This window comes from Balaenoptera borealis (genome assembly GCF_965194805.1).
Source record: "Balaenoptera borealis genome assembly, chromosome: 12".
Classification (NCBI taxonomy): domain Eukaryota; kingdom Metazoa; phylum Chordata; class Mammalia; order Artiodactyla; family Balaenopteridae; genus Balaenoptera; species Balaenoptera borealis.
Window position 1 is genome coordinate 20472231 of NC_138869.1, and position 24862 is coordinate 20497092.

General features: G+C 35.7%; 1 protein-coding gene and 1 pseudogene across 4 annotated transcripts in view; one reads left to right on the plus strand and one right to left on the minus strand.

Moving 5' to 3' along the window:
* CNTN3 (contactin 3) overlaps nucleotides 1-24862 on the plus strand; it is a 330473-nt gene that overhangs the window by 113089 nt on the left and 192522 nt on the right. For 2 of the 3 annotated variants that reach the window (XM_082345351.1, XM_082345353.1), the window contains one exon: nucleotides 11912-12087. In XM_082345351.1, coding sequence (XP_082201477.1) covers nucleotides 11912-12087 — 176 coding nt within the window. Of the gene's footprint in view, nucleotides 1-1259; nucleotides 12088-24862 lie in introns of all 3 variants that reach the window. The other variant, XM_082345352.1, reaches the window with a different exon arrangement.
* On the minus strand, nucleotides 12002-23961 carry LOC309607156 (prefoldin subunit 4 pseudogene; annotated as a pseudogene). The gene has a single exon. The product of its transcript is annotated as a prefoldin subunit 4 pseudogene (transcript).

Genomic DNA, 24862 nt, shown 5'->3' on the forward strand with positions numbered 1-24862 from the left:
TGAAAATATTTTCTTCTTTTGGGGGAAGATGAACAGATCCACTTAACAAGACATTATCCTGGAAACATTTATTCCTGGCATTTTTGTAGGACATTCTAACACTTCCTAAATGTATCTGTTTGTTTGTCCCTGAAATGGAAGATTATCCTTTTAGACACGACTGTGAGTATTATAAAGAATCCATGTAAATGACTCATGTGTGGGCTGGGTTTTTTTGTTGTTGTTGTCAGTAAAGTTATTTCCTAGCATTTATCTTGTGAATAATTTGGTGATAAATGTGTTCAGCTGCAAAATTGTCAAGATACAAGATATAGTCATACAGCAGTTTATTTCTAAATGAATAGATTAATTATGTTTGTAAAGTTTAACCAAACAGCAAGAAGACCTGAGCTTAGAAATCCAGAAACAGCCTTTTGTTGTAATTATTTCTTTATATATCAGGTATTTATTTTAATTCCAGATTAATACATTTAAAGTGATACCAGGTATATTTACACGATGCCATTGTGTAAACATAATGTATTTGTTTAAACATACTGATAACATGTATAAAATGTTGAAAAAATTCTGCCTTTTGCACTGTACTTTTTATGATTTGTTATATGTCCTGAGATATTATATGTTGAAATTCTAAAAAAACCTGTATCTGAGATTAGGAGATGTGTGACTGAGATTGACTTATCGGTTTTAAGTCTGATAAATGAAGAAATTTTACATGCTAGTTATTGTTTTAAAATATTTGGTTTATAGGAAAATAGAGCAGACACTTTCATTATAGCTCAAAAGATTTTCTAAAGCTAAGAATTCTAACCAGTGTTCATCCACGTCTCTACAAATGACCCAATTTCGTTCCTTTTTATGGCTGAGTAATATTCCATTGTATATATGTACCACATCTTCTTTATCCATTCAATCTAGAGACTGTCATACAGAGTGAAGTAAGTCAGAAAGAGAAAAACAAATATCGTATATTAACGCATATAGGTGGAACCTAGAAAAATGGTACAGATGAACTGGTTTGCAGGGCAGAAACTGAGACACAGATGTAGAGAACAAATGTATGGACACCAAGGGGGGAAAGCGGCGCGGGGGTGGGGTGGTGGTGGTGGGATGAATTGGGAGATTGGGATTGACATATATACATTAATATATATAAAATGGATAACTAACAAGAACCTGCTGTATAAAATAATAAATAAAATAAAATTCAAAAACAAACAAAAAAAGAATTCTAACCAGTATAAAATTTCACTTTATAGTCATTAGAAATTGAGACCTTGGGGGCTTCCCTGGTGGCACAGTGGTTACAAATCTGCCTGCCAATGCGGGGGACACGGGTTCGAGCCCTGGTCCAGGAAGATCCCACATGCAGCAGAGCAACTAAGTCCGTGCACTACAACTACTGAGCCTGCGCTCTAGAGCCCGCGAGCCACAACTACTGAGACTGCGTGCCGCAACTACTGAAGCCTGCACGCCTAGAGCCTGTGCTCCTCAGCAAGAGAAGCCACCGCAATGAGAAGCCCGCGCACCGCGATGAAGAATGGCCCCAGCTCACCGCAACTAGAGAAAGCCAGCATGCAGCAACGAAGACCCAACGCAGGCAAAAATAAATAAATTAATTAATTAAAAAAAAAAAGAAATTGAGACATTGAAAAAGCACTAGGGAACCTCTTTTCATTGTGAAAATATTAGGCTTTCCTATAATAAGCAACAACTCCCTGTTATCCATGGTATCTGTATAAGTAATAGGTTGTGCTAATGGAATAAATGGGAATATAGACTGATGTGGGTTGTAATCATGACCGTGTCTACCTAGATAACACCTTCATTTATGGCCTGATTTTTTCCCTAGCTTTTTTTTTTTTTTAATTTATTTATTTATTTTTGGCTGTGTTGGGTCCTCGTCTCTGGGTGAGGGCTTTCTCCAGTTGCGGCGAGCGGGGGCCACTCTTCATCGCAGTGCACAGACCTCTCACTGTCGCGGCCTCTCCCGTTGCGGAGCACAGGCTCCAGACGCACAGGCTCAGTAGTTGTGGCTCACGGGCTTAGTTGCTCCGCGGCATGTGGGATCCTCCCAGACAAGGCTCGAACCCCTGTCCCCTGCATTGGCAGGCAGATTCTTAACCACTGCGCCACGAGGGAAGCCTCTTTCCCTAGCTTTTGACTTTAGTAGTCAACCAGGTAATATTCTGCATTATTCTTTAATTGTTCCAGAAGAAAATATGCTTGCTTGTTCTTATTTTTTGCTATCCTTTAAAAATTACAGATAAATAGTGTAAATAGGTAATGACTTTGAGGACATAAATAAATAACATGGGTTTTTTTTTTTTTTTTTTTTTACACATAAAGTCAGAGAAAGGAAACCTTTTTGTAAGTATTTATAAATCTAAGCACATAGATAGAGAGAGAGAGAGGGAAGGAGGGAAAAGAAAGATATCAAGGAGGAAAATTAGCGGTTCGTGTGAAGCTGTAAATTAAAAGCAGTCCAAACACATTTCCCAAGTTTAAGAATAAAGTCTATGAGTCTTATAAAAAAATTTCCTTTGAAAACCCAGAGCTTGTCTTGTAGACTGAGGCAAACTTCTCTGATAAGAAATCTTGTCTTTGTTATTATCCCACTGGGTAAAAAGAACTCTTAATTGGCCATATTAGAAATCCGAAAGTTCAGAAATTCTCAAGAGAAATTACTTGTTTTAGGGTTTAATTGAGAATTTTATTCTTTCTTTTGCATCTTCCCGCCTGAGCCCCAAAGCCTGTATTTAAAGGTTAATTAGTATTCAGTCTCATTGTAATTGCTGATGATGCTGAAAGAGGTTACCCTGAGGAAGTATTAATAACTTTTTTAAATGGGAAGGATTTTCTCCAACTTTTCAAAGGGTTAAAAATGCCCATCATTTGCTAAGATGAAAGATCCCAAATACGAGGCTCCCTAGTCACTTCTACTGATGCCATTCAGCATTAAAAGGGACCGCATATTTGGGTTAGACTGGAGTATAGTATTCAAATGCCAATGGGGACCAGGTAAGTAACAAAACTAAAAGAGGTGGCCCTGCCTTAGGAACATATGGACATACTGAATAATGACTGGAGACCGTCCCACATTCAGCCGCAGGTCCATCCACTGTTCACGACTGCTCCTTAACACTAGCCGGTTGTTACCATCCAGGAGTCCTGGTCCAATATTACAAAACCTTTTCAAGAGATGTTTAAAATTGAGAAATTTTCTTTTTTGAATCTACGTCTAATGTTGACTGTTTTTCTTTTAAAATATAATTTAGGCCAAAGAAGATAAGCCTTAAAAGTGAATGTGTCCCATGTGGCTTTTGTGTTCACAAAGTTTAGTCGGGCTGGAGACTTACAGGCTGTGCTGTCCAATATGGTAGCCAGTAGCCAAGTGTGGCCATGTACGTTTAAATCCGTTAAACTAGGAATTCAGTTCCTCAGTCACAGCAGCCTGATTTCAAGTGGTCAGTAGTCACATGTAGCTAATTGCTGCTGTATTGGACAACACAGATGAAATTTCTGGTGCTTGCAGAAAGTTCTATCAGACAGCACTGCTCTGCTGTGACCCTTGGATCCACAACTCTTTTCTATAAATGCTCTTCTGTTTTTCTCTCATCACAAGGAAGCAACCAGAACATGATTCTCTTCCAGCTTTATATAACAAGTAAATAATTTTAATAAAGTACAGTGTGAGGAATCTTGGATATACACGTTGTAAGGACTATATAACATTGCAAAATGCAGATCTCTTCGGCCACAGTTTCTCCCTTTTAAGTAGAGTTCCCTATAATGGAGTTACATCCTGCACATGTTTAATTTACTGAAAGTCCACTAAATGCATTCAGTATAAGAACGAAGAAAAAATAATGGACTAATTTCTGCTCACCGTTTATCCAAGGAGTAAATGTAAGGCGTTTACTTGTTATCTAAACACACATCTGTGTGGAGACACACCACATAATACTATACATGGTACCACGTACCATGTATGTATAATATATGATATATTCTATTTAATAAAATATGAAATATATTTAAAATATATTTTTGATAATATGCAATTTGTCCCTTATGTATATCTTGTTGCCATGTAAGATCTGATGTCACTGTTATTTTACTTTTGTGCTCCAAGGCAAGTAAGAATTATTGTTCCTCCAAATTCCCTTGGCCCTAAGGAAATGTAATTTGTTCTGCTGGATTACTAGGCCCAATTCTCTGAGCCTATCCTCAAACTCAACTCCTTTTAGCATCCTGACTTCTCTAGCTGATGAGCTCTGGTCCCCACACACAGAGCCAGCTACTAAGAGCAATGAAATGTTTACAAGGTTGGAATGCTTGCAAACCATAAAGAAGAAAGAATTTCTATGGTGCCTGAGGCAAGCAGAGGTAGACAGTGTCTCTTACAGGGCATTTGAAACTTGGCTGTGCTACTGTCTCTCCCATGAAGCCTTCTCGATATCCTCAGAGCTGGGTTCCATGCTTCAGCCATGTACTGCGCATTGCGCCTAGGCCTTCCTGGATTATAAAACTTACCAAAATGAAGTGGGTTTGCCTGGTCGGATGTAACTCCCTTCAAGGTGAAGACAGTGTGTTCTTCATCCTTACATTCAGAATGCTTAGCAAACAGTGAAAGCTAAATTGGTGGCATGAAAAAAGAAATGGAATGAAGTTAACAGGGAGGAAACAAAGAGAGGCAGTTTGGGGTTAGATCATATTTCGGGAGTCAAGAGTGTCATGAAGGATCACAGGATCAGAAGTGGTCCATTGTTTATTGTGTAGGATATTCTTAAATTTGGATTGAGTCCTCCTTTTTGGCTCTATTTTAAGACAGATTGCCCTTGAGGTGACAAAGATGACTGCTTAGGTCTACTTATATCCTCCACAGAATATTAACTGGAAAAAGAGGGCATCTTTCCTATTAGAGTCATCAAAAGCTCTGAACGGCATCAGAAAAACATGAAATAAAAACATAGCTAATACTGTCAGCAGTCAGAACCCAGGAGAAATGTGGAGGTTAGATTTTAGATATTAAAGATGGCAGTTAAAAAATTAACATCTTTTTGTTGCTGGTCTTATGTTTTGGTAGTGAGGCAAGGGGGAAGGAAAACACATACTGATCAAACACAAATTAAATCAGTTGGGTCACAGTTGTATTCTTAACTAATCACTAAGGCCTGAGATATGTGCTCTTTGGGCACGCCTGGGTCCTGGGAGGAGTGGCCTCTTCAAAGGAGAAGGAGAAAGATGGTACCAGAAAAAGCTGAAATAGATGCAGGGAAGGCAGAAATAGCAGCCGTCTTCTATAATTCTCCTCAAGAATAATTGAAAGACAATCAGTGATGAATTTGAACGAGGCTTTACCTATGTAAACTCAACAGTTGTTTTTAATCACAGTGTAGCTTTAATCTCTGTTTGCCCCTTTTTTATTATATATGTTTAAAATTTATCAGTGAGTGACAAATGGGAATCTGTGTCATAAAACACATTTTAAAAACTTGATTTTTAAAAACACAGCATCACAATTTAACTCATTTGTATCTTCAGCAATTATTGCTGAAGCCTAACTAGTTATTTTTGGATAAAGTATTGAATATGCAAATTCAGACATTCATTCTTTCAAGGACTGCAATTATTCTCATCACTTCAGTAAACATATTAACAAACATTGCATTTGAACACAAATTCATTTGCTTATTAACTTGAAAGCTGCATCTAAAACCACAAATTGCTTCTGTGACTAAATTCCTAATTTTCCTGTCAAACCTCAAATAAAGTATTGCCTGTTGATTTAAGAAGTATTTAATGTGGGCATATTTTCCAGACCCAGCCCCAGACCCCTAAAGATTTTAGTAAATTATTTTGTCCTTTTTGCTTGGTTTTATATCAAAGTCTAACACGTGATATTTGTTTTTCTTTGGAATATTGTTTATGTTTCCATTTTCCCGACCAGACTTTGTAAGATGGGTGTAGATATCTTGAAGGACAATATTAATGCAATCAACCATGAGCTGAAGTACATCCTGGGACTATTTTGAAACTACCTGATGTCATCCAATTTATTGTCACTCAGTTTTGTTAGTTTCAATTTCAAAGGGTGACTTGTTACAAAGTTCTAGTGGAAGACCCAGTTTAGGACTTGGTGCCTTAAATTATACTGACAACAAGATACATCTATGTTTATCTTCATTATTTTCATTCCATACTAGTGTGGTTTTGTGTAAAAGCTTGCCATATACAATAATAGCTAGTATGGTAAATAAATAATAACTAGTATGGTAAATGAAAATAATTATGCATTCATTCCCTGTCTTTGAGATGTTTGTTGGTAATATGGATGGCCACAGTTAGGGACGACTGTATGGAGGCTAGTGATGGCTAGGTTAGAGGGTAAAATAAGATTGCTCCAATTCAGGAAACTTCTGTGAGCACCTACCATGGATAGCCTATTATGACCGATGGTGGGAATTCAGCAGTGATAGACAATCATCCTCCAATGGAGCTTATATGGTTTGAAAAGCACCTCTCAACACTGAGAATCTAGGCTTTTTATACTGATTTAACTCACTGTTATGTAAATTTGTGTTTGCACACAAACATACACACACACAGTCTTACACATAGTTTGTTCTTTGTGTTGGAAGGCAGCGATTCATGTGCTCTCAATTACTGATGTTTTAGTTATTTCCTGGAAGTCACCATTATAGTTTTCATCGTTTAAAAGTAATAACTACCAGTTGAAATATCTCTCATACCTTATGTTTTATATTCAAGATTCAAAAACTGTTAACCTGAGGGCCTGTACAATGTTTTAAAGAAATTGTATTTGAGATTTTTAGGGGAAAAAGTGCCATAGCCTTCACAGTTCTATTGTGGCAGGCTTGGCCCGGTTTTTCTTGCTCACTTTACCTCCCTAGCCTCTCTCCAATGAGGTCGATACCAGCTTCCTGTTGTGTAGAGGATGTAACTGAGGCTTAGAAGTGGACTGATCCAATCCATGCTGCCTCAGGTCAGCGATCAGAGTAAGTGGCCCAGGACTTCTTCCAGACCCCCAACCTCAAGTTATTGGCCTAGAAACAAATTCACATATAAGCTCCACACCAAGCAGTTAAGGGGGATGAGAGCTCATTGCCTGAGAATCAGAGTTGTGAAATATGAATAATAAACCATTTCTCACTTGTGGATTCTAAAAGCAAATCCTAATTCATGTAGGATGAGCATTTGAACACTGAAGGCAGACAGTGAACTTACAAGATCATTCAAGAGTGTTACAAGATGATGATTATGCAAAGGTGCTTAATCTTGTGACATTTGCCACTGAGCTAAAGCTACAATGTTAGTTTGATTCTAGAGCACAGTGTAAATGTTATATGATTGAAATGCTGTTGTACATAGCCCCAAGAGCCCCAGAGCTGTCTTCTTTTACTCCAGATCACTGCATTAAGCCTTTTGGAATGGAATTAGGGTATGCAAATGTTAACTTTTATGAAGTTTTATACAATTTCCATATTTCAAAAAAATTTCATTCTGAGATTTTAGAGTCCTCAGGAACTTCAAAATTCCTTCATAAGGTAGACATCTATAACTTCTACAAAGGATTGTGAATGTGCAAAACTAAAAGACAGTGTCTACCTCAGAAAGCTTCCCAAATTTATGACCTGAATGTGCCACTTACCTGTCACTGTTTTACCACTATGCATGATGTTCATGAACTCTGAACAGCTGGATTACAATTTACTGCAAAGAAATTAAGTCTAATTTGTAGATTTATTGGACACATTCTTTGTGGAAGGAGTATATATGTGTGCCTTCAGTTTTCATGAATATTTCTTATACAGAAGATCATATTGGAAATATTCAGTAATCAGGCCCAAATATGAATATTTTGTGTTAGGAACTTAAGTACATTCTTTCCTCAGGATAAAATAATATTTGGATGCCCAGGCCCAGAGATTGCTTACACGTTGCAGAGTTTAAACCAAGACAACCCTTTTGAATTCACATATTTTCACCAAGAGGAAAAACAACCATTGTTTAATAAGATATTGAGAAATTTTATATCACCTGGGGATGAGTTCCATTTAATGATGAATAGTGTTAAGAAGGAGAGAAATAATTATATTGCTTTGTTAAAAGAAAGTTAACCTTCTTCAGAGTATCTCAAGTATACCTTTGCTCTAAGAGTTTGCTAAAACAAATGCACTTATACTTTCGGTCTAGCAGAAACACACGTAAAAGAGAGTAGCTTTTACCTCTTCACTTAGTGAAATAATATAGAGATTTTGTCTATATGACAAAGACTGAGCTAAAAAAAGTAAGAAACACTTATGCATAATAGAAGAAATGTTTTCCGTTTTGGATCTTCAGTCAAAACTTTGAGATGATCGCTTTTAGATCTCAGACACATATTGAAATAAGGTATTTTCCCACGTACTTTATGATCTGTAAATCTTTCCAGCTATTAAATAGGCAAGAAGAAGTGCTTCTCCATATTTTTATTTATCTTTACAATTTTCCACATAGCCATTGTACCTTTATTATTCATCAGCTAAACACGAAAACAGAATTCTCAAACGAAGCCATCAGACATGCTTCATCAGGCCGTAAACATTCTAGACTCTGGAGCTGAAATCCTTTTTCCTTGGTACAAACTGTTCTTTGTAGGTAACAAAGTCACAAGTACCCTTTGTCATGAGAGTTTTCCGTTCAAAAAGTATGTGAAATTAACTATATTTTTCCTGCTTTGCATTTAGAGGAGTTCTCCCCTCCCTCCTCCCCCGCAAGTATTAAGTCATTTAGTAACTGGCAAACCATTTGCAGCTTACAAATTCAACCCACCCACTTGTGATTTACTGTCAGATTTATTCTTTGAAGGTCAAGCCCAGCATGTGTTTCGTCCCGTGTTTCCCTGACTTCTCAGGCAGGTACAAATGCAGACAAACCCTATGTGGAAGATACAGCCCATTCCACATGAGAGGAGATGACCAAAAGCATTGAATCAAGCAGGTTACGCATAACCCACGTCTACTCTATGAGGATGGCAGAAAAGAAAAACAAAGCAGACAGATGGGTTTGCAGCCTTTGATGGAACTTCCTCCCTTGTCAACAGTGGTGCCGGCCCATTTGTTGGCTGGCTGCCCTGAGCCACCGGCTTTACATACATTGTCTAAATAAATGGATAGAGCAACCCTATGGGAAAGATGACATTCTCTTTATTTTACATGTTAAAAACTTAGGTGTAAAGGAGTTAAGTTAACTGCCCATGGTCGCACAGCTGGTGAGGGATGAGTCCAACCCGTAAAACAAGGAGCACTTGTTTCTGAATCTCATTTCTGTTCATTCTGCTGTTACGTGGTAGGATTGGATAGAGCCTGGGACTAGACAAGGGGGAAAGGGTAGGAACAAGGAATCATAAAAAAGTCTCCCCCCAGATGTAAGTTCCATGAAGGCAGGGACCTTTTTCACCCCATTCTTAGAACCTGGAAAGTTGCCTGACATACAGGCACTCAATAAATGTTTTTTCACCAGGAAGGGAGGGAAGGAAAGTTGCTTTTTCTAATCATAGTTGTTGAATATGAAATAGGCTAAATCAAGAGTGGGGAATTCTTATCTATGTCCCCTATAGGCAGTCCACGGTTGCTTCTTGGGGATATTATAGACCAGTTCTTCCAAACTTGAATGGGCATATTAAACACTGGCAGATCTCACTAAGATGCCAATTCTGGTTTAGTAGATTTAGGATAGAGCCCAAGATTCTGCATTTCCAGCAAACTCTCAGATTGTGATGAGGATGCTGATGATCTTGGTCTGCAGGCCACCTTGTGTATCAAGAGTGCAGAGTATTCAGACAGAATGCAGATGGACAATTTTCCTTGATTTCATTTCCTTTTCTGAGTTTCTGTAGTTCTAGGATTTGGGCAGGAATAAGATGAAGAAGGGTTAATAAGTGTTCATGGTTCGACTTCAAATCTCTAAGGGCAGGATTAAAGTCAGAATAGAAGAAAGTGACCTAAAATGCACATGCAAATATGGACTTGCCTTGGGAAGGAGCATAAGAGAGTTACTCTACAAACAAAGCAGAATCAAACCCATAGCGGAAATCTGCCACAAACGAGAAAGCAGTTACGGCTTTTTCATATTTCTTTGTAATTTTACTCTTTTAAGTTCAAAAGAGAAGACACGGGGCCTCCAGTTTTTCCTCTTAATTTCATTTTGATTTCTCAGAAGAAATATTGCTTTAGACCTGGGAGACTTGTATGTGCATAAAGAAAGAAAAATCAAGAAAGTCTTGATTTTTAAAATGAGCAAATGATATAATATTGCTTTGAGCTGTAGAAACTAAACTTCAAAATTTATTCATTTCCTGTAGCCTCCATTATTAAAATTTTATTATGCACTATTTCAGATATAGAAAATGATATAAACATATAATTAAGTGTAATGATGAACATTCATATAACCACTATTCAGTTTAGGAAATAAAACCAAAAAAGCTAAATTTCCCAGTGTTTGCCCCATAACCCTTTCTCACTTTTCTCTCCATGAGAGCTCTAAAGTACCTTAAACTTGAAGTGATTCATTTTCATACATTTTAAAATGTTTAATACATTCTTAATATTACTTTGTATGTTTTAAAACTTTATATACATGGTATCACATTGCACTGTAAAAAATGTTTTCACCTTTGTAAGACTCTTCTATGTTTGCAAAAGCTTATACATTTTCACAGCTATATAATATTTCATTTAACTTTACGTCCTTTGGTTTGTGATAATGTTCACATTTCACCTCTTTTTATGCTTTCACAATATTACTATTTCCAGGTTAAATATTTGATATATTAATAAAATTTTTATATGACCCATGACATGGTTAAAGACCTCTGGGCTAGAATTCAAATGGGTACTAGTTCTGATCCAGTAATTAATAGTTTGGGGAGAGTTGCAAACTCACTCAACTGTTTTATTGAAATCCTCATCTGTGAAATGGTCATTTTATTAACAACTTTCTCAAAGTTATTATGAAAAGCAATTGAGATTGTTGCCATAATACTCTAAAATTTATAGAATGGATACCAGTGTAATTTTATTATAAAAAATCAAGTCCTCTAGGAGACAGATGGCTTAATTTATACAATGGATGTGTTCTTGAGATTGTGCGATATTTAATGAGTTTTTAAAGGTAATAATCTTCTTGGATGTGTCAGGTGTGCTTGCTGTTTAAAAAATTCTGGTTTTTCTGTTTGAAAACTCTTGTTTAAAAACCAGCTTCTTTCTTTTTTTCTTTTGGCTTCCCATTGATAAATATGGCTCTGGGGTTAGTGCCTTTACTGTTTCCGACCCCCTAGGTGGCATTTAGGATCTTTTACCACAGTGTACCATTTAGTAAATATCACTGTGATGGCTTAGAAGAGCAGAGGGCCTCCGGGACAGGTATTTACTCAGACAAATTGAAATGGATAGTTGAGCACTTACCCAATTAATTTATTAAATGTGCTCAGTCAGTCTGGATAAATCAAAGAAATGTGCTCTTTTCCCCCTTCATCGGCAGCATGAGACTGGCCTGAAGTATATGAGATAATTACCTCAACATTCTACTTCATCTTTGTCTATACAGACCAAGCCTAATTTTCCCCCTAGTGAACAAACTAAATTATTCTCACCTCTTCAGAAAATCTTGAAAAATCTTTAGCTTTTAGATGCTACTCTCTTGTGCTTTCTACTGTAATTTAACCTTTTGTTTCTGATAACAAAACTTAGGCATCTTTGATTTTTCAATTATGTAATAATTGAATGATGTATTTGTTGCCTTTCATTTATAAGAGAGCTGATGTTTAAAGTAGATTATTAATGCAGATTTTTAAAAAAGTTTAAATATACTAAGGGGAAAATCCTGGACATTTGTTTTACAGATGGCAGCTGAATGGAAGCGATATTAATCTGAGTATGGAGTATCGTTATAAGTTGAACGGAGGAAATCTTGTGGTTCTTAACCCCAACAGAAATTGGGATACAGGAAGTTATCAATGTTTTGCAACAAATTCAGTTGGAACAATTGTCAGCAGAGAAGCTAAACTCCAGTTTGCCTGTAAGTATATGTTCACGCATATAAGTCCAACATTTAAAAATATATAACTGAATTTGTGTGGTCATTTCGGATTTCAGAAACAATATGTGGAATTTATTAATTAAAGAAATAGGTTGAGAAAGTAATTCAATATGATTTTTTTGATCTCTATATACTGTACAAATCAGAGTTTAAAATGTGTGTGTATGTGAATGTGGGTGTATGTGTGTGTGTTATATGTTTTACTATTTTGTAAGGATTCTGTTTAGGGGAGGAAAAAGAATCTAGTTAAGGATGTGTTTATTCATTAGTTACTTTGTGCTTTGTACTATGTTAGAACTGAAACGCATATGAACGAATTGTCAGACATGACCTTTGTTCTGGCAGAACATTGAAATTAGAGAATTACATCTAACAAATCTGAAAATATAAAGGAACAAAGACAGTGAGAAAGAAAAGAATGTGACATATCTTTGACCTCCACTGCAGTTTTGCCCAGCTCATGATGACCTTCAACACAGGCCCCCACTGAAGCCTGGCTCTGGAAGCCAAGTTTGTACCTTGTTAATTGGACCAGGATGAACCCATGTCCCATCCTGAGAAAACCACATGCTTTTTAGCAGGGAATTTAGAATGGGGACCAGAGACCTAATTTAGTGTTTATCTTCCTGATATATCTTTTGACTATTTTCTGCTTTTTGTTTCTTCTTACTGGTCTCTCTTCCTTTGTTTTTGTTGTATGTTTCATATACAGTGCATATCAGCATTACCTTGGTTCTAAGATTTCTTTTAGTTCTTTACACCTCAATTATTCTGAAATTAGAATGCAAATGTTCTTATAATGTGGTAGTAGTCTCTCCCAACTGCCGCAGACCATTAATGAATTGATGATGTGTCATTTAATGCATAGCTTATTCTATTGCTTCTGTTTTTATAATGGCAATGGTTGGTTTTGTTCCTGCCATTATATTCTGTGTGTTCCGTTTTTCAAACTTCCTTGCTCTTTCTTCTGCTTCCTCTGTTTCTTTTCCCTCTATAAACAGTTTTTTTTTTTTTTTTTTAACCTGTATCTTCCCTGGGCACTTTGATAGCTATATGTCATATTCATATTACAGAAGTTTAAGTTTACCTTTTAGTTTATAAAATTACTTCTTAATTTATAAAAGTTTACTTCTATAGTAGCCAGAATTTTAAATTTAAATTATTTTTTCAGAGTCCCCCCATTTTAAACAATTAGTTTAGTTCCTTTTTTTCCTACTGTATACCTCACAGTTATAGTGACTTCCATGATTATTGATTTCAATTGTTATTATATCATTTTACTAAATATATATTTTGTGTGTGTATGTATGATACTATTTATATATGCAGGTATGTGTATGTATAGATTAAATATAAATAATATTCTCCTCATGAATAATTTTATATGTGTATATTGTCTTTAACTATATCTATGTTTCACCTGTCTGTGATACCAGCCACAAGACTTTTCCCATTCTTGTCTTATTTTTTTTACTTTCTCAATTTTTAGATTTTTGGAACAATTAATCAGTTACACCTAAAAATGTAACTATATTTCATCCTCTTGCATTTTAAAAAATTTCATTATATTGCCTTAAATATGAAGACACCTTCTGATTGGTACAATGTTGGATCCCGAAACTGTTTATCAAAGAATTCAAAGTGTGTTGCTCTGTTGTCTTCTGGAATTAGCGTTGCTGAACAGAAGTCTGGGATTAGACTAATTTCTGTTTCTTGGGAGCTTACCACCACCTCCTTTTTTTTGTTGTAATTATTTCTTGTTTCTCTTGGTTGACTATGGGATAATTTTTTCTTCATTCTTTTAGCTAAAAACATGTATATATATAAACATATATATAAAAACATAAATATATATATATATATTTCCAGCATACAGACAGGTTTAGATCTCTTTTTTTATTTGCTTTGCTTACAACTTGAAAAATTATTTTATTATATTGATACTTAGACATCTCATACACAATTCAGGAAATTTTCCTGCATCTTTTAGTTGTATGTTTGATTTATTTATATTTTTAAAAGGATTGAAAGGGATTATTTTTGTCCCATTTTTTGAAATACTATTTATTTCAGGTTGTTCTTTCCTATGAATTTCTGTTTACGATTGATGGAAGCCACATCTATTTGTTTGTATTATTCTGAAGATATAGCCAGTTTTCTGAAATGCTGTTTTGGATCTTAGAGGCAATCTTTCCTCCTACTTCCATTTGATGTTTCCATTTTTATGCTTAACACTTTTAATAGATTCTAAAGCAGATTTTGTCCAAACTCAGCCTTTGTCAACACATGTCAATCGATTACCCTGATTTTGCTTTCTTTGCCACATGCAGAGATCAGATTCACTTCTCTGATCTATAGGGAAATGTGAAGTTTCCAGTCTAATTCCCTATTCCCCGGAGTCTTTCACAAAATACATTATTCCTCTTAAGCAGTGCTATTTTTCTACTACAGATCCTTGATGCCCTCTAATACCTGAGGAAGTATCAGTAACTTATAGGTTTTTCCTCAGTCTTTTCTTCCTGGAGAGAGTGGCTTGTTTGCAAATACTTCTAAAGTTATATCATGTCTCTTGCAGTCTGCCCCTACTTCCTGGCCAGAACATTATAGGCAGAGTGGGATAAAGTTGTTGAGTCTGGGATTTTATTTTACCCTACTTACGAGCTAATAAGCTAGGCTGCTACTCTTCCATGGATGCTAACAGAACACACGATATTCCTGGGTCAGTAACAAAGAGCTTCAAAGAGCTTTATTGCTCACAGCATAGCAAGCACCACGCTTCAGTTCCCCTTGCCCTCAAGTCCCGCGGAAGTGATATGATGTAGCCAGGAGAGATGCTACACCCACAGCTGAGGAACACTGAGATTAGCGAATCCATCTCTTTTATAGCAGGGAGTAAGCAAGCCTGCTCTTCGTCCTAGAGGGAGAGCTTGTCTTATCCCTCCTGGTTGGTCTCTGAAAACACATCCCTGAGAAATGGAGTGACTGGGCTTTTCATTCTTGGCACGTCCAGAAACACTTAACAGGAAGCTAAGAGCACATAGTGAGTGGATTGCCTCTTCCAACAGAAGTTTTTCTTTTCCATTTGGTACTGTCCTTGAGTTTCTCTTTGGGGTGCATCCTATCAGGATACATGTGATGAATAAGGCACAAAATATCTTCCTACCTTTGTTGTGAATTCTCTCTTTATACAGAAAACCCAGGATGTACCTACCATTTAGTCCCTTGGATTTCCCCACAGTCTACCTCATCGGCCTCATAAGTTTTATTTACTCATATGCTTGGCATTTGATTGCTTTTGGAGTTTTTGATGTACAGTGAGATTCTTTTGTTTTGCAATTTTTTTTTTTTTGGCGTTTTCACAAGTGGTTTTTGGCACTTACAAAGAGCAATATTGGTTATTCTTAACCTGATGCCACATTAAGCTGGAAATATAAAAAATGAATTTTTGAATTCATATGTTTGAGATATAGGTTTCTGGTAAAGAAACCAAAGAAGGTGGCAAAAAACGAGGAGGATATCTAATACATCAGAGATTACAAATTACCAGGTATAAGAGAGCATTCCTTTAACTTGGCAACCTTGAAGGGATGTAATACATTAACTGAAAGAAGGGGTTAATAAGAAGAGTCTTGTACTACTACATATACATCCTTCTAGATGCTCATGACTCCAGTTCAGGGGAACCGTGACTGTTTTTGCCACAGGTAAGTAGATAATAAAGTGTCATCATTGAAAAAATGTTCTAATTGTTCACTATAGCTATGTTTGCATGCTTAGTAATACTTTTTTGTTTCTGTCAGCCATGGGAAAAGTACTTAAAATGTGCTTCATGGAGAAATGAGTAAATGACATTATCCTCAATGCACCACTTTTAACACTGGTGAAAATCCAGTGAAATTTTATCTTGATTTTCAAGATGCTTAAAAATAGTATTTGTAATTAAATGAAAGTGAAAAGCTCATTTATAGTTTAAGAAGCTTACTTTCTGTAGGCATTTTTTATTCCTTTTAACCGATTCTTTGTGGAGCAATCACAAAATTTAGGGAGGGGGCAGATACGTAAAATGATGCAATGTTTGAATTGTAGACATTTTCTCAATGATTTACTGTTACGTTGCATGTGTATAATTTTTGAAGCTTGTTTAATATATCTGCAGATGTTTTTGTCAGATTCTTAATTCCAGCCACAAAAAGTGAGGGTAGTACCTTCAAAACCCCAAATATCTTTGCTTTATTGATAATTAGTTTTACTTCTCTTATTCTTGAATTTCCTGTCATTCTTTATTAAAATGTTTTCTTTTAACCATTTTTGAGGTGCAATACATTTTTTTTCATTTTAAACAATATTCAAGTTTATTAAACAAATTAAAAAAGTATTATAAAATGTTTAACTTTCATCAGCTTCAAGGTTTATGTTACTCCCAAATTTTGCATATAACTGAACTTTCAAATCTGCTAACACCCGCTGAATTGATTCCACTCTGGATTCTAAGGCACCAATTTCTTCTTGCAAATTTTTCTTTGCTTCTTCTAACATTTCTTGTGTTTCTTCTTGAGAATGGCTAATGAAAACATCACCAATCTGATAAGGTATCATTAAGCAGTCGTCGTCTGCAAGCATGATATCCTCAAAAGCATCTTCTAAATTCTGGAGTTGTTTCTTTTTTACTTCTGTTTCTTCCTTCAGCTCTGTGATTCTACTTGTATTCCGTGCAGATTTGTTTACCTTTTGTTGATCTTCAAAAGTAACATTGACATCTTCTGCAGCCGCCTTCTTCATGGTGGCCGCCATCTTGGGACTGGACCGAGGTGCAATACATTTTTAATCATGAATTATATTAGACGTATAAATGGTATGGAGAAAAGTATAAAGAATCTCTGTGTAGCCACCACTTATCTTAAGGTTTAAAGATTCGAAGTACAATTAAAGCTACCTGATAACTCACCCTGATGACATTATCTTCTCTCTCTTAAGCTCCCTCTGAATAGGTGGCCCCTGTTCTGAATTATATGTGCTTTTTTTATCCTTTGAATAAATATGTATGTGCTTCTAAGCAACATGTAAAGTTGTTTTACCTTTTTAATTTCTTAAACTTTTATGTAATGACATCAGACAGCATTCCTACATCTACAACTTCCCCCCAACATTATATTTGTATCTGCTGATCTACATCTTTGCCAACATTTGTTATTGTTCAGCATTTTAATTTGTGCAAATCTGGTGAATATAAAATTGTATTTTACTTTTTAATTTGCATTTTTATTTTTAAATTAAAATGTAATTTTGGTTTTAATTTGCATTTCTATAATTACAGTGAAGTTAAGCTCATTTTCATAGATTTGTTGACCATTTATGTTTCTGTTATTCAGATACTTTTTCACTGTATAGTAGTCTTTTTTTTTTTTAACTTAAGAGTTGTTTGTATACTCTGGATTAATCCTTTGTCAGTTATATACATATCTTCTTTTTAGTGGCTTTTTTTTTTTTCTTGATGGTGTCAAATGATAAACAGATGTTCTTAATTTTACATTAAAGTATTGATTTTTTTTATAGCTCATGTTCTTTCATGAGTTGTTTAAAATTTTTTCTTCCTTATCCTGAAATGGTAAAAACTTTCTCCTAAATGTACTTATAAAAGTTTAATATTCTCCTCTTTACATTTAAGTCTTTAATTATCTGGAATTGATTTTGTATATCGTGTGAGGTAGAGGTACCGATTTATTTTATTCCAGGATGGGAACTCTGCTTTACCAGCTCAATTGTTGGATGGGGCCATTCTTAACCAACTGAAAAGCAGTGTGTGGTCATCATGTCTGGCTTCTTTGGGCTTTTGTGTTTGGAGAATAATATTATCTGCAAGCAGTGAGAGTTTTTGTGTTCTTATCAACCCTTGCTCCTTTTATATATTTTATATGAGTGCACTTTCTCTAGTCCAGTACAGTGCTGAATAGATATTTTGAGTGTGAATATCCCTATCCCTGTTTTGCTCTTGATTTTCAAGAGTGAATAAGATTAACATTTCACCATTTGGTATGATGTTTACTATAGATTTTAAAGATACTGTTTATCAAGTTAAGTAGGTTCTTCTCTAAGTTAGGTTTTTTTTTTTTAAATCAGGAATGCTTTATTCTTGTAAATACTTTTCCTACTTTTACTGGGATATTCATGCTGTTTTTCTCCTTTAACCTGTTAATGCAATGAACAATTTTTAGTATTAACCAAACTTCTAGTCCTGGTTTAGTTTCAACTTGGCTTTTGTGTAAGTTTTTTTTTTTTTTAAATAGTTGGATGTTATCTGTTTTTCAATATTTTGTTTAGCATTTTGCATATATATCAATATAGGAGCTTTTCTTTTTGTTTTCTCTTCTCATACTATCCTTTTTTGGCTTTAGTATCAAAGTTATATTCATCTCTATAAATGAGCTGGAGAGTACTCCTTATTTTATATTCCCTATAAAATTTTGAGAAATATTGGAATTATATACTCCTTGAATAAAAAGTAGAACTTACAAATAAAACTATCTGGGTCTGGAGTTTTCATTCAGGAAATATTTTAACTATTGATTGAATCATTTGAATAGTTAACAGGACTAACCATATTGTCTCCTTTGTGAAAAATTGTGTTTTTTCCCTAGGAATTATGTCCATTTTGTTTATGTTTTCTAATGTATTGGCAAAAAGTTGTTTCAAGGCATTTTCTCTTACTGTCCTTCTTGTCTGTGCCTTATCTATACATACATTCCCTATTTCATTCTAACTATTATTTTAGTATCAAACTTGTCAGAACTTGATGTTGTTATTCCTTACCTTTGAATCTTTATATTATATTTCATTCATTTTACTCTTATGTTTATTGTTCTTGCCAGCTTCTTGGATTATTTTATTGTTCTTTTTTTAGTCCCTTAAGTTATATAGGTAACTCATTACCTTCCTACCTTTCTTTTGTCTATTTTAAATATGTATAGCTTTAAATTTGCATTCTGACATATAGCATGTTTATTATGGTTCAGTTCTATAAATGTTATGATTTCATTATGATTTTCTCTTGAATCCATGAGTTATCAGACATGTGTTTTTAAATTTCTAAACATATGGAGTTTTTCTAGTCATCTTTGGTTACTGATTTCTAACCTAGTGACCCATTGACCAGAGACGTGTCCTCCTTATGTTCTTTGGGTTAAAGTTGGCAATTGTGTTGCTCAAATCATATATATATTATTAACGATGCTTTATCTAATTAATCTATCAATTTCTCTCACAGTGATGGTGGATTTCTCAGTTTATCTAGTATTTCTATTTTGCTTTTTGTAATTAGTAAATTATTGATGTATAGAAGTTTAGAATGGGTATATTTTTGGTCAAAATGAGGTGACTCGCTATCTCTAATAAAGCACTTTGCCTTATAGTTTAAATATTAATATATTAATATGAAAATGTTAATATTTGTGTTCTTCTCTTTGGACTGATTGAGAATTTATTTCCCCCTCAGTAACATCACAAGTTATACACTCTATTTGTTTTCTTGTAGTAATTGCCTTAGAAATTTTAGTACTCACATTTAACAAAGTCCAAATTTAATCAATATCTCCAACGATAGAGGACTCAGCAGCATTTTAAACTGTAATTCCCTCCTCCAGAATAGTGTTGCTGTCCAGTAAGTTGTTGAATTTTTGTAACATCATGAATGAGATATTATTGGTACTGTTCCTTTTATTTTCTAGTTTTTCTTTTATATCTGAAATAATGTAAGCATGTGCAAACTTCTACATAGTTGGCGGTTTTTTGTTTGTTTTTAAGAAAAATGTCAGACTTCTGCCCATATTGTTTTTATTTCTCCTTTCCTAAAGGCAATTACTTTCAACTTTTTGACTGGCTCTTGATATTTACTTCAGTTTTTTAAATAACTTGCTTATTTGCTGCTTCTTGATTTTTCAGTTTTAAGCATTACTATTGGCCATCAAATCTGGCAACTGATGCTGTAACACTGTCATACCACCACCTTGCCACCACAGAAATGTGAGGTTGCTTTTTTATGAGGTGTATGAAGAAAACACCATTTTTTAAGTCATGGCTCTTACAAAAACACAAAGTTAAAAATAGGGAAATCCACACTATATTCCACTTACTGTACTTTGACTGGATAGAGACCCAAGTGATCACAAGCCCGTTCCCCAACCCAATCCCCATCCAAACCTCCACAAAGAATAAACACTTCACCTGTCTCTGTTTGAAACTGAGGGAGCTGCGAAGAATCCAGTTGCCAAATGATTAACATTTGAATATACATTAATTCAGAGCATGTTATTACAGGATTTTATTGGGTCAAAATTTGAATTAGGTCAATATTCAGTGTTTACATTACTATGATTTTGTAAATGATATTCAGAGCTGACTTTTGTAGCAGATTATAATTGTTTTTCCTTCCGTGCATAATTTTCTTGTCCTTCAAATTAGTAACCTTATTTTTTAATTTCTTAATTTTCTATAGTCTTATACTTATGTCAACCAAAATTTTGGCCAGTTTTCTGGATGTCATCTCAGATTTTGAGAGGCATCCCATATTCTATCAGTTTTACCTTCCTGGAGAAATCTGTCTTGCAGGTTTTGGGATGCTCCAGTTTAGATTGGTTTTCCTGCACATTAGGGGCAAAACTGTCTTTCCGGGATCTCCCTTCAGCTATATTCCATGTCCACCTCTTCCTTGTTCTTCGTGTTCATTGTCTTAGAGCACCATGTCCTCAAGTGTCCCAAAAAAGGATGAAGGCTAGCTATGATTGTTCTGGACCATGTGTTCTAAAAATTATACTGGCACACTTGATTGAGAGACTCAGCCTTGTAAATATACGATGTTAGAAGTCATTTTCCTTCAGAAACCTGAAGATATTTCTCCTTGTTTCTTAGCATCCAGTGTTGCTGTTGAGAGATCTGTTGCCATTTTGATTCCTTATATAGAGGACCTGTTTTTCTCTAGAGGAAGCTTGTGGGATTTTTTCTTTGTCTCTAGTGTTCTGAAATTTCACAGTGATTTGATTTGGTATGTGTCAAATTTTGTCTAACATCCTTGATACTCTCTGAATCCTTATAGTTTGAGAACATGAGGCCTTTAGTTTTGAGAGCTTTTATGATTACCTCTCCCTGGTTTTCTCTATTTTCTTTTTGACATACATCATTATTTGCATTTTGGACCACCTAGATTGGATTGCTTCTCTCCTCACTTTTCCCATCTCACCACTCCCCCACACACCTTCTATCCAAATTTTCTTGTTTTGACCCTTATCTCTGACTCTTGGTGAATTACTTCAACCAGGTTTTGAACACTTCTGTTGAGTTTTTGATACCAGCTTTCATGTTTACAACTTAAGAGACCTTCTGTTCTCTAAATTGCCTCCTTGTATCTTATTCTAGTTTAGTAGTTTTATCCTTTCACATCTATATGAAGATATGAAGGATGCTTTGCTTCCTTTACATTTTCTTCCCTAGGACAAACTTTTTTCCAAGTAGCTTCATTTCTATTTTATGCTGGATGGTTTCTGTATTTCATATAAGAAATTTTTCATAGATATCTGGTAATCCTTGGTTGTTTGCACAGACTTAAAGAGTGGGAAACTAATAACCTAACAGAAATCTCCAGTTATTTGGTGGAATTTGTCACGATGAGGTTAACTATTACTGTGGCTCATCTCACTGGGGATCCCTTAGTATCATTAGTTTTAGTTCTTCCCTTTGGGGCAGGTCATATTCCCCAGAGGAGAAAAGAGTCCAGACTTCCCTGTGGGTGGCAAAAGCCACCACTAGCATTCTGGGAGCCTGGTGGGAGAAGAGGCCTAAGAGATTGCAGGAACCAATGTGTATATATTTAGTTAATCCACCTGTTTCCTCACAATAACCTTTATAAAATCTGCCTAGTGACCTGTTGTCAAGACATCCTGTGTCTTACCCTCTTTAGAGAATAAGCCTCCTCTCTCCTGGTGTGCAGCGGCACTCCCTGGGTATGTAGGTGGGACAGGGGATCTGGGTACCTAACCGTTGCTTCAAATTCCGACTTATACCATCTCCTCCTCTTCATTTCCTCACTGTGAGTTTAAAAGACATCTTCCTACATTATGCCAAGACAGTCAACACCATCATTTCTGCTTTCTAGTTTCCAAAATTTTATTGCAGTTTGCTCTTCTATTTTCCTATCTTTGTGAGTTTGTGCCTTCAAAAAATATCTCTTTACTGCAAGTACCTCTTGCTTTGGGGAATATCTCAGAGGAAGAGAGAAAGTATAGATGTGTGTGTTTGCCCTAGAAGACTTATTGTTATTTTACATAATCAGTGTTTCTTTTAGATTTATCCACATGTTCCCTATTTCCTTTGTGCACCCTCGTTCATGCATCTGTGATCTTTTTTTTTTGCATCTTTTAGAAATTCATTTAGTGAGTTTCCATTGATGTGTCAGTACTGTTTTGGTTTTTTTCCTCTTCTCCCCTTTGGTCTGAGAGAGTGTGTTATTTGCCCTTATTCTTCCAAATATAACTCTGCTCTAAAACGTAGTGTTAAAGACATAGAGACTGGAGCCAGACTGCCCGGGTTTGAATCCCACCACTTAGCAGCCATGTGACTTTGGACAAATATTGAACCTCTCTGTGTTTCCGACTCTTCATCTGTAAATCAAAGGTAACAGTAGAATTTACTTCATCAGCTGTGAGCATTAAATGAGCTACAATATGTCAAGCATCTGGAGCAGTGCCTGGCCCACAGTGCATGCCGTACAAGGATAAGCTGTTATCATATTTAAACAATTCTAAGCTATGATTCCCGAATCTCGAAATACACGTCTTATGGGAACTCTGAAAATTTCACAGCTGTTATCTCTTCCAGTTTTGTTTATCCCCATGCCTGTTCTTTACTCCTTCTGGTTTTCCTTTTTGAATATATTTTGAAATTTCTCATTTCACCATGTCTGTTAACCTGTCTTTCATGTTTTCTATCTCCACTTACTTAGTTCTAGCGTGTGGTTCACTAATCTTTCATCTCCTTCTGATTTACTATTAAACTATCCTTTGAGTTGTTAATTCCAGTGGTTACATTTTTCTTGTCTAGACATTCTGTCTGGTTCTTTTTCATATGTTCCTGTTCTCTCTTCAGAGCATCCTGTTTTTGCTGATGGTTTGACACCCAACCCCAATTTTTATTACTTTGTTTAATTGTTTAAAGTTTATTTAGGTGTTCTTTCATAATGTTGTTCTGTAAGCTCAGGATATCGTTGATGTTAATTATGATGTGTTAGTCTGTTGACTCTCATTTGTAGTACATATTAGCATTTTTTGTGATGTTTGATGTGAATCTGTTCTTTAAGAGAATTTCCCCCTCCCATGCCAACATGAGATTCTTCTTAGCCTTGGTTGAAGAAGTATCCATACCCAACAGCTTTTATGACTTTCTCCAAGAACCAGGGATTCAACCAACCTGGGAAGTGTAATACATTAATATATTGGCTCAGTGTAGCCCCCGTGTAGAGTCAATTTTTCTTATCAGTCACCAATAAAACTGAATTAGCAAATACTGCACTATCGCTTTTAGGAAATACAGGGTTAGCAGGTTCCTGTAAACTTCTGGTCATGAGGTTTTTGTCCACCATTCAATACATAACCTTGTTTTATGGATGTTTCTGTTTAAAGGCATCTTATGTAATATACATTGTTGATTCGCTAACATTAACCACATGGTCAGGAACTCTGCAACTCATGCCTGAAGGAAGCTTATCTAACATGTGTTTTCTCCATAAGGCCCAGCACAGCCTCTTTGCGCTTGAGCACATTAGATAGCATTTCAGCACTGTGCTTGGAGTCCGATTTAAATAGCACTAAGAAGCAAAAAAAAAAAAATGGCACTGACATACAGCAAAATGGATCTTGTTTACAGTCCGAGAGCTGAAACAAGAAGGCAGAGCATTGCTTTATTCAACCTCAGCTGGAAACGTGCGTGTGGGGATGACTCAAATTTTTCACCATTTTGAGCATATCTGAGAATGACCACAAAAGTGCCACAAATATTGATTCATGGCTTTACAAATACATTTTAGAGAGTAGGTGAATTCACAAATATGAAATCCACAAATAATGAGCGTCGATTATATGTTAAATACATATGAGACCCCAAATCATGTGAGGTATAGGCCCCCAATCATGAATTCTTCATTGAAATATCTGCTCCCTCCAAATCTCCCACCTCACCACAACCTCACTCCAAGGAGAAAAAAAGATGGACAGACTAACTCCCTAGCCTTCTCCCTAGGTCCATGGGTGGGTTTAAGCAAGAGTGCAGCCCTTTAGGCATGCAGCTGTGTGCAAAAGGGCTCATTTTCAAATGTCTGTTTCTTAACCCTAGGACCTCCACATCTCCTGTTTCCACAAGGGCAGTTCAACCTAAGCTACCAGATTGCCGAGTCTGATCTGCCGTTCCCCACACCCTCATTCCACTGCCCCAGCTGCCACAGCATAGGCTCTAGAATTAACTGTTCTGCTTTGCAGCTTACTTTGTTTGCTCAGCTGTGCTATGCTTTCAACTAAATTTTTGTTATATTTTAGCCAGCATTGCAAAGCAATTTGTGGAACTCGAAGTCTCCTACCATTTTTTGTGCTTCTTTATATTTCTATTAAGTTTGATTACTTAGGAAGATAACGTTCATCACTGAAGCCAGCTTTGTGTAAGCAATAAGGAGTAGTGAGGTCTGGGATGGACCAGAGACGATGGCGTGATTTTCCTATAG